General features: G+C 40.5%; 2 protein-coding genes across 2 annotated transcripts in view; both read right to left on the reverse strand.

Annotated features, from left to right (window-relative positions):
* Positions 1-481: 481 nt before the first annotated feature.
* On the reverse strand, positions 482-14,519 carry LOC145401716 (stromelysin-3-like). The gene is made up of 4 exons (XM_080273897.1): positions 14,473-14,519; positions 3,041-3,449; positions 1,654-2,347; positions 482-1,551 (listed from the first exon to the last, which is right to left on the reverse strand). The coding sequence occupies exons 1-4, from the start codon at positions 14,517-14,519 to the stop codon at positions 482-484; spliced, it is 2,220 nt and encodes a 739-aa protein (XP_080130023.1).
* Positions 14,520-14,684: 165 nt separating this feature from the next.
* Npc1a (Niemann-Pick type C-1a) overlaps positions 14,685-16,324 on the reverse strand; it is a 109,705-nt gene continuing 108,065 nt past the window's right edge. The window contains exon 23 of the mRNA XM_080273898.1: positions 14,685-14,872. Within this exon, the coding sequence (XP_080130024.1) occupies positions 14,685-14,872 (188 nt within the window). The remainder of the gene's footprint in view (positions 14,873-16,324) is intronic.

Consider the following 16,324-nt stretch of genomic DNA (forward strand, 5'->3'; position numbering starts at 1 on the left):
GATCCGAGTTAAAACTCTTGTATCTTTTCCACCAACAACTCCAACAATTTTTCCATACGTGTAATAATTCATGGTGAAGCCGAGACACACACCATGCTAACAGTTCCACACAGCAGGAGTCAGTGCGTCAGCTCGAGTTAAAACTGTTATATCTTTGGCATAAACAACTTCTTTTGTGTAATAATTCTTGGTAAAGTGAAATCGAGACACACATCATGCTAACAGTTCCACACACCAGGAGTCAGTGCGTCAGCTCGAGTTAAAACTGTTATATCTTTGGCATAAACAACTTCTCCATTTATGTGGGTAATAAATCACGGTAAAGTCAAATCGAGACAAACACCTTGCAAACAGTTCCACACAGCAGGAGTCAGTACGTCCAGGTCAGGTTATGTCTCTTTCGAAGCAACAACTTTTCCATATATGTGGGTAATAATTCATGGCTGAGTCAAATCGAGACACAAACCTTTCTAACAGTTCCTCACAACAGGAGTCGGTATGCAAAGAAGGAATGGACGAGGACTGCAAGTTTGAATATTAATCCGGAAGGCGTCAAAGAGGGCGCTAGTGAGCAGAGTACAAGTTCTCTCTGGTTGTAAAAAGGGCAACTAAGCCAAAAGGGGCTGATTAGTTTTGGTGCCTCCTCTACCCTCATCTTTAAGCTGTCGAACGCCCAGTAGACGAGGCCGGCAAAGAAGTAGGTTTCCGAGCGGATGGTAAGAATGGCAGATAAGTTCGGGGGAAGACCGCGCCACACTGCAATGTCCCTGGGGTAATCCATTTCAACGCGGCCATTTCTCCCCAGCCTCCAATACTTGTCCCCGCTGAAGAGGTACACGCGTCCATTGTGACCCCATATCATCGCGGCGTCAATTTTCGTCGCATTCACTCCCAGGTCTGATATCTCCCCCGTTTTGATTAGCTGGAACATGTGCCTGAGTTGATAATACTTGCGTCCGCTGAAGAAGATGAAGTTATCCGCATGGTCGACATAAACGGCATCGATTTTGGTTACATCTCTTGGCAGCCCTCGAAACCGACGGTAAACATGCGCTGGTGATTCACGTCTATACGGCTTCCCATTATAGCTCACGCGCCAGTAATACAGACCCTTGAAGAAGAAGAGTTCCCTGCGGTACCTCGTGGCTGCATCGATGGACGTAAGGCAGATGTCCGGGTGTAAGGGTGAAGGAGGTGCGGCGGGGCAGGTTGGGTCGGGTTGTGGCAGGGTGGGTCTCGGAGGGGCTGGGGTGGTCTGAGGTCTTTGTGGTCTTGTTGGAGGTCTGTATGGAGGTCTAGTTGGAGGCCTATATGGAGGTCTGGTAGGAGGTCTAGTTGGAGGTGCTGGAGGTCTGGTTGGAGGCTTATATGGTGGTCTAGTCGGAGGTGTAGGTGGAGGTCTAGTTGGAGGCCTATATGGAGGTCTTGTTGGAGGCCTATATGGAGGTCTAGTTGGAGGCTTATGTGGAGGTCTGGTAGGAGGCCTATATGGAGGTCTGGTAGGAGGTGTTGGAGGTCTGGTTGGAGGCTTATATGGTGGTCTAGTCGGAGGTGTAGGTGGAGGCCTATATGGAGGTGTTGGTGGTTGGTAGGGTGTTGTTGGAGGCATATAGGTAGGTTCAGGGGCCAGGTCAGGAATGGTGGGCAGCTGATTCTCGGGCCTACCGTACAAGGTCTGGATGGCGTAAATGTCATCGGCAGGCAGACTAAACTCCAGTGGAAAGTCTTGGTAGAAAGGCGCCATGAGTGCACCGTCGACGTCAGAGTGCTTCAACCCCAGCGAGTGGCCTAGTTCATGGGCAGCCACCACCAGCAAGCTATTGGCGCCGAGTTCCTTAGCCTGGTGGTGGGAAGCAAACGCCTCATCGTCATCAAAGTGCATGTCGCCCCCAATGCCCCGCCCTGGGTAGAAGGCATGGGCTAAGACCCCGTGTTTACCATCAAACGGGTACTGGCAACTGTCATGTCTCCCCACAGCAAAGTCTACGTAGATGTCGACATTTGGATCATCCTTATGGACTTCTTGAAAGGTCAGCTTGGATTCCCGTTCCCAGATGGACACTGCCTGGGAGATTTGCTGTCTTATAGTCCCTTCATCCAGTCCTCGGCTTGGTGTACGAAGAGTCCACTTAATATCGTTCTTGTCCCACTTCTTTCCGTGCAGGGTGTACCGGCGAACCCTTCTACCCGTCGTTGCATTGCTCGCCACCTCTCCATCATCCTCGTATACCACAGCATCATCAACATTGCAGAACCGAACTCTTGGTTGTGTGCTGTTGACTGGTGCTTGTTTTATCGATAATGTGTTTTGCTCTTGTGTTTTCAGTCCTCTAGTTCCATTTGTTTCCTGTAATCTTAATCTTGAGGCTCTAGATTTTTTATTACCATATATCACTATTCCACTAAGTTGTTGTTCTCTCAGTGTTTTCGTTCTCGGTAACGCGGTCTTATCAGTTCTCGATACCACGGGCTGTCCGGTACGTGTTGTTGTGGTGCCATTATTTCTCAGTACTGCAGTTCTCACAGTTCTCGTTGTAGGTCGATTGCTTACGAGTACTGTAAATCCACTGGTTGTTGGTAGTGCAGTGTGTTGGGGTGTTGGTAGTGCAGTGTGTTGGGGTGTTGGTAGTGCAGTGTGTTGGGGTGTTGGTAATGCAGTGTGTTGGGGTGTTGGTAGTGCAGTGTGTTGGGGTGTTGGTAGTGCAGTGTGTTGGGGTGTTGGTAGTGCAGTGTGTTGGGGTGTTGGTAGTGCAGTGTGTTGGGGTGTTGGTAGTGCAGTGTGTTGGGGTGTTGGTAATGCAGTGTGTTGGGGTGTTGGTAATGCAGTGTGTTGGGGTGTTGGTAGTGCAGTCTGTTGGGGTGTTGGTAATGCAGCTCCTTTGGGTCTCAGTACCGCACTTTCATCCACTCTCGTTAATAAAGGTCCATTGGTGTTCAGTAATTCATTTAAATCAGTTCTCAGTGTTCTATTGGTACTGAGTAAAGCGGTTTCATTGAGCACTGCAGTTTTCGATCTAGCGGTTTCTCCGGTACACATTACCCCTTCAGTTATCGGTACTCCTCGCTCTCGGTCCCTCGCACTACTGACACTGGTTCTTTCAGGCTTCAGTACCTGGTCTCCTCGGTCTCTCGCACTACTGATACCGATTCTCTCAGGCTTCAGTACTTCGCTTCTTCGGTCCCTCGCACTACTGATACCGATTCTCTCAGGCTTCAGTACTTCGCTTTCTCGGTCCCTCGCACTACTGATACCAATTCTCTCAGGGTTCAGTACTTCGCTTCTTCGGTCTCTCGCACTACTGATACCGATTCTCTCAGGCTTCAGTACTTCGCTTTCTCGGTCCCTCGCACTACTGATACCGATTCTCTCAGGCTTCGGTATTTTGCTTTCTCGGTCCCTCGCACTACTGATATCGGTAACTAGGGATGTATTGGCTAGATCTGGGGTACTGCAGAATGGGGGACTCTCAGTAGCATTCGGAAGTACTGAGGTTCCTTTAGTAGTGTTTTGGAGTGGTAGAAGGAAGAGGAGTAGTAAGAGTTTCATTTTTAGTAGATACAGGTTAGTAGACATCAGGAGTAGGTAAGTAGATGCACACTACATAGGGAAGCGAGGGTTAGATTGGTAGATAGAATACAGACAGGTAGGCAGATACGCAGATAGATAGACAGATAGATAGATAAACAAACAGATGGATAGTCAGATAGATAGGTGGGTAGGTAGGTAAGTAGATAGGTAGCAAGCAGCAGCAAAATAAGTTGTAAGTAGAAGGGGTAAGTAGGCTGGCAGCTAGGACGAGCAGGTAAGAAAGGAGAGACGTACAAGACAGGCAGGTAAGTAGGCAGGTAGCAGATATGGGGAGGTTGAGTCTAGAGCGGCAGGTAGGTAGGTAGGTAAGTAGGCTAGGTAAGAAGAGCTAGACAGGAAACGGCTGGCAAGATGAGAGAGAGAGAGAGAGAGAGAGAGAGAGAGAGAGAGAGAGAGAGAGAGAGAGAGAGAGAGAGAGAGATCAATAATAAACTAAGTACAAGCTCAGGAATAAGACAGACAAATATTATAAACAGGAGTAAAAGACAGTAAGGAATATTACAAGAGTGAATGACAGAAATGGGAGAGACAGGAGCAGGGTAGATAGATAAATGGTTAACAGGAGGGAAACTAACGGGAGTACAAGGGTAAAAGGCAATAAGAGAGTAAGAGAAAATGAATACAGGAATATTGCACGAATGACAGGCGTATATAAGAGTTACAGAAAGAATAAGAGTTACAGCAAGAATGAGATACACAGAAGTTCAGTTGACGGAAAAATAGCGGGAGAACTAGTCAAGTATGAACCGAGATTAAACAGTAAATAAGAGACAAGTAACAGTAAACTGAGAAGAAACTAACAGACAGCGATAGAAGAGAGGTAGGAATAGAGTAGGCGTCACACAGAAGCTTACTAGACAGCCAAAAGCGCGGGAAAAAGAAGACAGTGCGGAAGGCAGGATGAAATAGGGTTTATGAGACAGAAAAGGTCAACAGAAAAAAAAAAAAAAAAAGACAGTAACAGACTGAGACAACAGAAAAAAAAAAAAAAAAGGAGAGACAGAAACAGATTAAGATAGTCAGTAGCCGAACATTCACAGACAGAGAAGAGTTAAAGACAGTCAAAAGCGGGGGAGAACAGGACAGTGCGGATGCTGGGATATAACTGAATGCTTATCACACAATTTCCTAGCCTAAGGTGACGGGATGTTGACTATGATGAAAACAAGTGGTAAGCCCCACATTCTGAAAGCCCCACATAACATCCAGATCAGAGGTCCTTACCCTTATTTATCCAGGGACCCACTAAGTTTGATTTTGACTCAGCCCCCTCCCCCCACAAAAATAAAGTACACAGTGATGCCGCACCCGAATTTTGATTTTGGCCCGTGACCTTGAACTCTGATCCATCTGCATCAAAATCGATTCAGTTCTTGTCAGACCCACACACAATGCACGTGCCAGTTTTGATGTATGAGTAAATCAGACAAGGCATTCATGACTAACGTACATACAGACACACATCGAAAAACATATACAGTATAGCTTTCAGCGTATGCGTTTTTTTTTTTTTTTTTGTATCCTTTACTTGATGTCTGGAGTGTGTAGCCTACAGGCAAAATCCAATTACTTTATATGAAATAACTACGTCTGTTTCATGATTTTAAGGTGAGAAGAAAAATATGTAGCTTCAAAACTACTTGCTAATGAATCACGAGCACCTTTAAGCTAGAAAAGGTGCTATTTCATCAGCAGATTGATTAAATAAATTTAACCTAATCCTTTTCCTGAATTAGGTACATCCGAGTATTTCGTTCGTCAAACAAAAGTCGATTTTGTTCGGCTGAGATAACTATTATGCTCTTTTCGCTTTAACTTGGCCTAAAACTGCCATTTCTGCATTTTGTATGTTGACCTATAGCTGCAGATCACCACCAGAATATGGTGACAGACACGAAGTGTTATGAAAAGGATCTGGAGCCGTAGTATTGTTTGTTTCCAGCACTGGGCCACGTGAACATCAGCTAAAGTGAATGAACTGTCACAGGCTTCAAAAACTAACCCCCCCCCCCTTGCTTCTCTCTCTCTCTCTCTCTCTCTCTTGCTGTTACATCTTGGAACTAATATTTATACTAAAATCACAAAATTTTGTTCAGCCGTGAGATATACTATTAGCAATTGTTGTTGTGGCCCCAGGCTCAATTAAAAAGTGAACCCAGTGGACTGCAAACTGAAATTACCAATCTCCTGCAGTACACCGGATTTCGGAAAGTAGTCAAGGGATATCTGTATAACCAAGCAGTTGAGCCGCTACATGAAGGCTTCCGTCTTCAGCACGCCAATTAGTTAAATGATGGTAGACCTATTAGTTATCAGGCACCACTTCAATCCAACGACGAATTTTAGTATTATATTCGTACCTTCAAACGATTTTGCTCAGCTTAACCTTTGCAAACAATTTTTTTTTTAATTCTTGTAACCACTAAGTATGCTTCAATATCTTCCAGAAATTCGTACCATTTGTTATTACAAGAACTGAAAACCAAACTCAGGACATGTCGCCCTAAACGGATCTCAGATTGTGTTGTTCCATGTTTGAGACTTATACTAAATGACTTACCCATAAATTGTTGGTGCTGGAAAGGGACACTTCACGTGGTGGTTATGGTGGCACCGACGTCCTTAAACTCCCATCCAGACCCCCAAAACAGGAGAGGAGGTTAGTGGACGGCACGGAACGCCAACTTTTGCATACAGCCCATCGAGTCCCAACTTTAACCTACAGCACATCGAGTTTCCGTGTAGATGATCCCGGTACAACACTATTACGGTACAACAGACCGGTGTGCACTAACATGTGTACGTCAGCAAGAGAGGAGGCACTTCACCTGGTGGTCCAACACACTGTTCTGTTTACACTTATATGGAGGGGTCAGGGGTTACTACAATATTAGTTTGAAAATTGCCTCGTACTTCTTTCTGTACCCTACCTTGTCCCATCAACAGGTGGTTCAAGAAAAAAGTATCTTGATGATGGTGGTGGTAATATTGCAGTTGAATATGGGCTTGCTTCTACCCCAAACTAAGGTATTTGTGGGCTCGTTGTTCCTTTGCAATGTGGTAGCTTTCCCTCACAGTAGGCTACTTACGAATAAACTTTTTTTTTTTTTTTTCCTTGCAGCCACAGAATTCCTAATGTATTTTTACGTTTTTCTACGTATTTTGAACAATTTTGACCAATTCCACCTCATTTATGATGTTCATGCAGTGTATTTTTACACTGTTAGTCGGTGCAGTTTTCAACGAGTTTTACTTCAGGGTATTGTACTTTATATTTCTGGTGCCCAGTGTATGTTCGATGTACAGTATTTTGAACGATTATGGCAAGGCTTGGGGAAGTGTGTGGAGGTTTGGTTCCCGGATGGATGCCACATTTGCTTCTACACTCAGTTAACAGAGGCATATCACTCCATTACCTGGTTATAAATACCACCCCGTGTTGTAAATGGTTTCTTGGGTTACAGGCAACCAATGTAGGGCCACCTGAAGTGAAAACAAAACGAATAAAGTATTGAGAAGGTTGGGAGGAATACGACGAGTGCAGGCGCGCACACACACACACACACACACACACACACACACACACAAAATATGAATGATGAATGTGAAGCAATAAGTAGGCAGCACTACATTAAGTGACTGAATGATGGTCGCCACCACCAACCTCAAATAGTAAAACAAAAAACTATAATTACCATAGCCAGTGAAATGGACCATACATCCTCAACCATCATTCACTGAGCCTTCAAAATACTCTTCAAAACCTGCTCAATATGCACACTACATCACTTCAACTATTTCATAATGTTGATGTTATGTAACTATATACAGTACACCATCTATCTATAGCCTGATACCAAAATCCAGTAGAAGGTGGCCATTTCAGTTGGGTGTTTTACTGGGAGGAGCACTAACCCTCCACCAACCCACCTGTTGTCACACACGGACATCATATGGGTTACTTATATGGTTCCCACCCAACACTGAAAATGGTTTCCTGGCTTATAGGAAACCATTAGGTTTGTCACTCATTGTAAAGCCACATGAAAAGGAATGAAGAGTAATAAAAGAGACAGGAAAGATGGGAGAAACAGGAAGAGAGGAGGGCAGACACAGAAAAAGAATAATAAAGGTGAAGAAAGAAGTAGGCAGCACTACATAAATGAGAGTGGATGATGGTTGCCACCACCTACCACCACAGTACACACCACTTGTTTACTGCTTAAAAAAAAAAAAAAAAACTTTTCTTTCTTCCTTGCAACTTTATTCACATTTTTTTTATATAAATATAGTGTACAGGACAGTATGTTCTTTTTACTCCTTTTTGTATTTTATCTACAAACATAAACATTTGAGTATAAAGATTTACAAGTCAAGATATTACATGATGGGGAGATATCGGCCAAACTCCAAGACGATGATATGGTGTTATTCATTATCTAACCGTAAGCTCATGTTGTCAATTTATTTTCCTGGGCAACTATTTATTCGAGAAATCTTAACTACGGTATTTTGTTCTTGGTCTTTCCAGATAGTTTTATTTAAGAGTGGTATTATGTCCTTGAACGGCTGAACCTCTGAATCCAGTGACATCCTTTGTATTTTATTTTTACGACCAGAAGGTTTTACCGCATTTAACTTGATGAGATGTGAACTAGAGGGCTCAGCTATTGCCTCACATTGCCCCATCGCTGAAACAGATCCCTCCAATGTCAAATAAAGTCTTACGTGATGAATAAAATAAAATACACAAATGTCATCAAGATTAAAGGGACTAAGGGCCGTATTCTCGTCAACACCTTTTCCTTAACAACTTATTTTCCAAACTATTCATTAATAACCGCTGGTCTGCTTCTTACGTCTTTTTAATATCAACATAGATTGCATGAATAACACACAAGCATATAGTATCAAAGCAGAATCAGAAATAAATTTGTCAGGAAGATGTGTTAATAAACTTCCTAACCTTACTAGAATACCACCCTGAGAGTCTAAAATAACCCTTTCAGGACATGGGAAATTGTAATTATTTTGTTGTTGGTACCTCCAGACTGTTAATCACCTTAATAGTGGCTTCTGTCCAGTGAGAGTCAATGGCAACTATTTCAGGACAGAAATTTGAACTACTGTATCTGTTTTTTATTTTCAACCCCAAATGATGTGAAAATCCACTTATACCTCTGCTACCTCCAAGGAAATTTGCTCAGTACTGGTTTTTTCATTAACTAAGGCGAAAAATAGTTCTTAAGTATGGGTACCGTATCACATATTTTCCTTTACAGCATAAAATACGTGAAATATTTTGGAGCAAAGGATTATACATCTTGCAATTTGGCCAAACCATCTGTTAAGACAATATAAAAAGATATCACATGACTGCTTAAATAATAATATATTCACTCCGTGTCTACTCAGCACTAGCATTAGGTAACAAAGACTTGGAACTTTATATACAATCACAGACAATAACTCTTTTTAGTACAGAGATGCCTTTTCGTAGTCTTTCTACTACCTGGTACGAGACATCTAGTACTGAAGGAGCTAATAAAGACTTTCTCCTTCACAATTAAAGATCTTTCCAAAGCTGAATAAAATCATCTAACATTGATCTGTTTAACCAAGACACATTTTTATATTTATTCTTGCCAGTTCAAGGGTTACTTCTCATTATGAAGGGGCCAATAAAGTTTGTATCTCACCCCTTCACCTTCAAAAGTCTTTCATAACCAAAATAAATGTTTGATGGTAGCAAGAATAAACTACAAAATGCCAGGAAAAATAAAAAAAATAAAAGATGTCTACTACCTGATGGGGTAGCAAGACTACAATATAAAAGGCATCACTGAACTAAAATACGTTTACATCTGTCCCGCATCCTCCCACAACCCAACAAAGATCCAAGGTTGGGCAACAGGTAGGAAAAATACTGCAGACAACTCCTAATTAGTCCCTTTGAAATGTAGGGGAGAGAGGTGAGAATATTGTACTTCATTAAAATCAAATCCTTCAGCCTACGATCTTTTATACTGTACTGTGATGATTGGCAGATTTCATTGTTTACAAAGTATCTCTCTGGTCAGTAGGGGTTGAAAACACTAAAGAAACTGGGGATACCATTCTTATTTACTGCTGTTAATGCCTGGCTATGTTATCATAATGCCTGGCTGTTTAATCACTATTATTTACAGCTGTTAATGCCCAGCTTTTTTTATTACTATTACGTGTATTATTATTATTATTATTTACTGCTAATGCCCAGCTATCATTAAAATTTACTTTTGTTAATGCCTGGGTAGTGTATTTTACTAAATGACCAGATCATGGGAAGTTGGCTCATCACTTACTAATAATCGTACTGGCTGTGGCAAACCTAACCTCTATCCCTTACACCTCCAAGGGAATATCAGACTGTCTGCTCACACTTTTATTTTGACTCGGTAACTTCAATAAAATAACGATGGGCAAGACAAAGGAAATCCGTAGTTGGACTGGACATGACATTCTAACAAAAATCTCACAGGTTATCACAATCAATGGGTATGTTATTGTCTTTGGCTGTTGATTAAAAAAGTAACTATAGTAAACATGCAATCTAACTTAAAAAAAAAAAAAAAAAAAAAAAAAAATCATTGGGACACATTCACATTGGTTTGAAGGCTTCCGAGCACCTGTTACTTAGTGCTTCATTCTGCATATTACCTCTTAATATTTATTGTGTATTATTCCATCCATCCACCAATCAATCCTTTATTTCCCCGTCACAAACACAGGGGTGTGGGGCTATGTTAATCAGTTAAGTGACCAATTATTTGCCCCTATGCTGTATTATGTAGGCTATAAACCCCAACCATACCCTGGATTTAAACTCTTATCAGTTACATCTGGGTGGAGTGCCTTAACCCAGTAGACTACCAAGCATACATTTGTTGGTATTTAGGTCATGTGTTAAATGAAGACATAGATTTTATATATACAAAACTGGAGATTATTAACATGCTATATGCAGAAATAAACTGGTAAATAATGGGTGCCACGCGGCCTCCTTTACTTCAATGCCTTCAATTAGTGGATGTGTTTTTTCTTTTTACTCATTCTACCCCCTGACTGTTTTATATGGCTTTGGGAAGACCTTTCTTAGTAAAGGAGTTTGGCGAAGATTGTTCCCTTCTCATTCCAGGATTTTTTGGTGGAGATTGTTCCTTGTTCCTTTCCCATTCAGGAATATGTAATGGAGTGTGTTCCTTTCCCATTCAAGGATTTGTGTTGGTGATTGTTCCTTTCCCATTCAAGGACTTTTTGATGGAGGTTGTTCCTTGTTCCTTTCCCATTCAAGGATTTTTTGATGCAGAGTGTTCCTTTCTCATTCAAGGTTTTCCCCAAAGTAAAATAAAACAGTCTGGGAGTAACAAGATTGAAATGATGCAGTAGAACTCACAAATCCAAACACCCTCCTGAATCCAAACATTATCCAAACACCTCTACTTTCCTACATATTTTTTCATGCAATAGGAGGTTGTTCATATCATCTATCTTCACACAATCAATGCACATTTGACGAGACAGTCATGGTTCTCCTACACATTTACTCTTCATGGTACTGTGGGCTATTTTTTTTTACATTATTTTCTCACAGGCATCATCTATCTATCTATGGCCAAACACCATGATCCCGCAAGGGTTGGCCATTTGTCTCTGAGTTAGTTGTTTTACAGGGAGGGGCACTATCATGAGTCTATTTTCCAGAATATTCCATTTCTGTAAAGCCTTAGGACTCATGCAGTCTGGAATTGAATTTGTACTGTATATGATGTTCTTGGACTGAAGGAGTTACTCAAAAAGAATACAGTACATCCCTTTGACTACAAGTATAATAATGCTAACGGTGACACAGGATCTACCCATAAAAGAATGCCCAAGCTGAACAACAAATCTCTCTCAAAGCAGAACAGTGTCAACAGAACAAGACATATTAAGCACAGAGTAAAGCAACAAATCCCTGACGCTTCACGTTCACAGGTAAAAGGCAGACCTTGTAATAATCGGCTATCATCGAGGAATAAAAATTTTAGAAGTGACAGGTTTTGATCTTCCTTGTTCTTGATTACAGTACTCTTGAACTTTTGGTATCATCATCATCATCATCATCATCATCATTTTCATCTTCATCATCAATACATGCAACAGATTTTAGAAGTAACAGGCTTTATCTTTCTCCTCTTGTTTATAGGACACTTAAACTTTTTAGAGCAGTTTCATCATCATCATCATTACACACAACAGATTTTCAAAGTACTGTAACAGGAAACAAGTTTTATCTTCCTTTCTCCTGATTCCAGTAGCTACATCTAAGCTTTCAGGGGGCAGTAGTGTGGCAATAATGAAGTGATGCCTATTGAAAACAAGGATCTATCTATCTATAGCCAGACGCTTTAATCCCGTAAGAGGTGGCTACAAACAAATTGCCTCCATGTCACCCTGTCCCCTGCCATTATGCTGCCCTGCCCTCACCTCACATCCCCCTCTCTCATGTACCTCTCCACTTAATCCCTCCATCTCATCCTCAGTCACTCCCTCCCTCTCCCCTCCTCCACCTCACTCACATACGCTCTCCTTGTTGGTCTCTCACTCTCCATCCTCTCCACATGGCAGGGATGCATGGTGATATTTTTGGCCGTCTTTGGCAATGGAACTGAATATAATTTCTGAACTACACAAACACAATCGCCAACTCTTCAAAAGCTAGTGATGTGAAAAATAGTTATTCCTCATGTGAAGATCAACTCTATTCAACTTTCAAAATCTAGAATATTACTTGTGAATTTTCTAAGTGGGTGAGCTTAAGTGCTGCTTACATTGATCAAAAATAATGTACTCTGGGGAAAAAGGGAGGAGGGGAAATACACCTAACTTTATCTTTGTAGAGTGGAGCACAGTTCAACCGACAGTGAAAACTAAGGCTTACTTATAACAATCCCAAACAACAGTGAAGTGAGTCTGTTACAGTACCGGATGAAATGAATCACTAAAAATGCTCCAAACTTCCATATAAAATGAGCAATAATCACATCCCTATCTTGGACCTGAATTAAACACCTTACACACTATACACCATGTGCTGAAAATTATTCTACCATACTGCATTTTGAACATGTATGGTAAACAAAAAATCTTATCTTATTTGCTCAGTGCATTCCCCAACTGCCCTACATTCACAACACCAAAATACGACTCAACAGTTACTGAATACATCCACAGATCTATTATCTATCTGCAGACATATGCCATAATCCCATAAGGGGTGGCTGTTTGTTTCTGAGTTAGTTGCTTTCGGGGAGGGGCACTAATCCTCCACCATCTGTTATCCCATACTCCATAATTTTAAAAGTCCAATAAAGTAAACTCATTTCAGATCTCCTTATATGAATCATGTACCATACTTAACCATGTACAGTACTTCCAAATTCCATATTCACATCAAATCAAAGACTAAAGGCTCACAACTTACCAAAAAAAATCTATGGGTCTGTTATTCTGTCCTCTCTTTTTAAAACCTACTGCTGTTAATTTAGATCTTAAATGAATTATGCACATCCCACCTCCTCTTATGCACAGTTAGAAAGGATGCAGAGTTAGCGAACACTGCTACAAGTCTGCATAAAACTCAGTGAACATCATCGTCATCGTCCTAACCCAATTTCAAACTATCACAGAGGAAGTACTAGGACTGAGAACAAGATGAGATGTACATAGTAATACTGAACTACTTACTGTAATACTATACCCAGTGGCTGTGGTAAATCCTGTTACACACAAAATAAAGTTAAGATTCACAAAATACGCTTTCAATATATGGGAAAAATTAAAATGAATGCCTGTACGAAATATACTGCAAATCTATAGTAATTTGATAAGGTACTAAAGTCATACCAGTCATCAAAATAATAATAATAATAATAATAATATTAATAATAATAAAGTTAGGGCAGCTTAACCACTTCAGTATAATCAAGTCTTCATTTTAAATGTGTTTATTTATTTTTATTTTATTCTTGCTACCACCAATTCTATTAAACTTAGGAATGATCTCTAGTAGTGAAGGGGTTAATGGGGGAAATATCTCATCCATTAACTTCAGTCCAGCAAGGGTCTCTATATTTAACCAGACAAAAATCCCCAACCCATTTTTAGCACAGTTGATGGCCAAGTGTAGTCAGACTGGAGGGATGATTTGACTAGTAACCGTGAACACTCATTTATACCTCATCGCTATGGTTCACCATATTACATTCAACCACGACATTTAAGTTGTGGGAGTGGTACAGTTCCAAAATAGACAGACTGTAATAAAGGGGAAAATAGGGGATATATATATAGGGCTAATCCCTCAATTCTTCCCTATCCTGTTTAAAGTCATCAGGAGATAACAGTAATACAACTTTAAAATATGGCCTTGTAACAAAGTAGTAAACCACTCTGACACAAGGCTGTCTTGTTTTCTTTTATTTTTGCTGCCACTAGAGAATTTTTTTGCAGCCTATGGAAGGTCTCTCACAGCAAAGGGGTTAACACTCTCTGAATCTGGTGATAATTTTAAGGCGGTGATGCTGGCTTAGTTTTTTGCACGAAGAATGACCAGAAATTGCCAAGATATTTTGCTGAACCCAAGATACTGTATATATTTTTTCAAGTACTGTCAAATATAGTATAGAATGAGTGAGCAAGCTTAATTTTTGCACCAAAGATACTGGTAACATCCAATACTTAATCAAATCATGCCCTCCTATAAAAAAAAAAAAAGAGGGAGGGGGACTAAAAAACTCACACAAAAGCTCATACAAAAGCTTTTAAGACAATTAATCAACGCCACACAGCTGTTTCCAAACCTGATGTAAAATTCTGGCAAAATAAGAATGAAGCCCCACACTGGCATGTCTGATTCTGTGTTAGTTTAATAGAGTTTGTTTCTAACCTCTTTCCTACCAGAGATTTCTCCTAAGCACCATAAATTATAAAGTCTTGTGGGATCAAGAATAAAATAAAGATGTCACAGTGAAGTGGCTAAGTATTGTTTAAAAAAAAAAAAAATGCCAGAACACTAAGTAAACACTACATTATCGGTGCCACCATACGACGTGTATCGTTCAGGTTGGACAATGCGAACATTGTCATCACCCTGCCAGGAGCTGCCGTCGTCCAGCACCTCCTCATTAAGTGTCATGGATCCGTGGAAATTCTCTGCAATCCGGCTCCACTCTCGCCCACGCCACCGCTTGCTGGACATGCCTGGAGTGGGCAGAGTGTGGTGAGATTAATGGACTGAGAAAAAATGCACAGTGCTAAAGACAGATGATTTGTGGAGTGAGATGAGAGGTTGTGGTGCATGTATAACTAAAGTGAAACAGTAGGTTGTGGAAAGATTGATACTGCTCTTGTACTAGGACCAATGAACATTATCTGAAGTTGCCCTTCTCCTGTAGTCCTGTATTCTTCTCTTGGGGGATAGTGAGGGAGTTGAGGGACATTTGTATAACTGGGAAACAAATCTGCCCAGCTACATTAGTGCCACTGCATGAAGGAGTTAAGGGGAAAAAAATGGAGTTCTGGGATTTGTATGTGAAAGTCAGGGAAATATATAATGATGCTAAATGAAACAGACATTTCCAGGTACCCTAACAACTAACTGGTCCTGTCTTTTTGTATCCTGGCTGATAAATATGTGCCTTGCAATTACAGTGCCATGAATTGTTGAAATGGAAAAATTATACCTACATAATGAATTTGTTTTTACTGTAGAGATACAGTAATTCCCAATTTAACTAACTTCTGATTTAGTTAACAAAATTTTGTCTGTTATCACTGCCCAATATAGCAACCAAAATGTACTAAAATCCATTAAATCACAATGTGTTAATCAATTTCATTTTCTTTAATTCTGTTACATTACCTGTGTGTAAATATACATGCTATAGTAAGATTATGTTGTTTTGAGGGGGCTATTCTTTGATCTCATGTTATCCCATAAGGGACTGAGTGACAAAGTGTATGATAAGGACCACAGTGCCTTAAAAAGAGATGCTACAAAATTACTGGTATATTCAACTTAGCACACATGGTACTGCCTGAATTGGTACATTATATTGGGGGTTTACTGTACAACTGTTTAAGCCAAAGCTAGACCATGAAGAAGGTATAATTCTTCCAATGGTTCTAATGCACTGTTTTCTTTCATCTGCCTTGGTGAATGAGTCTAATGTATTCTTAAATTTGTCTTAGTGAACGACTTCCCTCCTTTGTAATTATATATGTTCCTTATGCTGTAGGTATATCCGCAAAACTCTTCATTACTTCCATGACAAGTATTAAAAAAATTTACTGTGAGAGCTAAAGAAAATAATCTTATTTGCCATCCTAATATGATCCTTATACTGTTTTTTTTATAACAGAGTATAGAAAAACTGTGCAAAATTTTAATGACATTCTACATTTGAGAAGTGAAACAGTTTTTACGAAAGATGAGAAAATAAGTTAGTTCTCTATCCCACCCAAATACCATACCTCATAGTTAAGACCCATAAGTAAATGAAGAATATTTGCCTTTCTACAGCAAAGTACAGTTTCTATAACACACTATGCTTATTCAAAATACTTAATTACAGGGACAGTGGAATCTTAAGGCAGTATAAGAAGTGATGGAGTAAAAATGCCAACTTGCTTCCATGTTCCCCTTTGTCAGGT

The sequence above is a fragment of the Coenobita brevimanus genome, chromosome 56, assembly GCF_032717465.1.
Source record: "Coenobita brevimanus isolate Jiangsu-jjx chromosome 56, ASM3271746v2, whole genome shotgun sequence".
Classification (NCBI taxonomy): domain Eukaryota; kingdom Metazoa; phylum Arthropoda; class Malacostraca; order Decapoda; family Coenobitidae; genus Coenobita; species Coenobita brevimanus.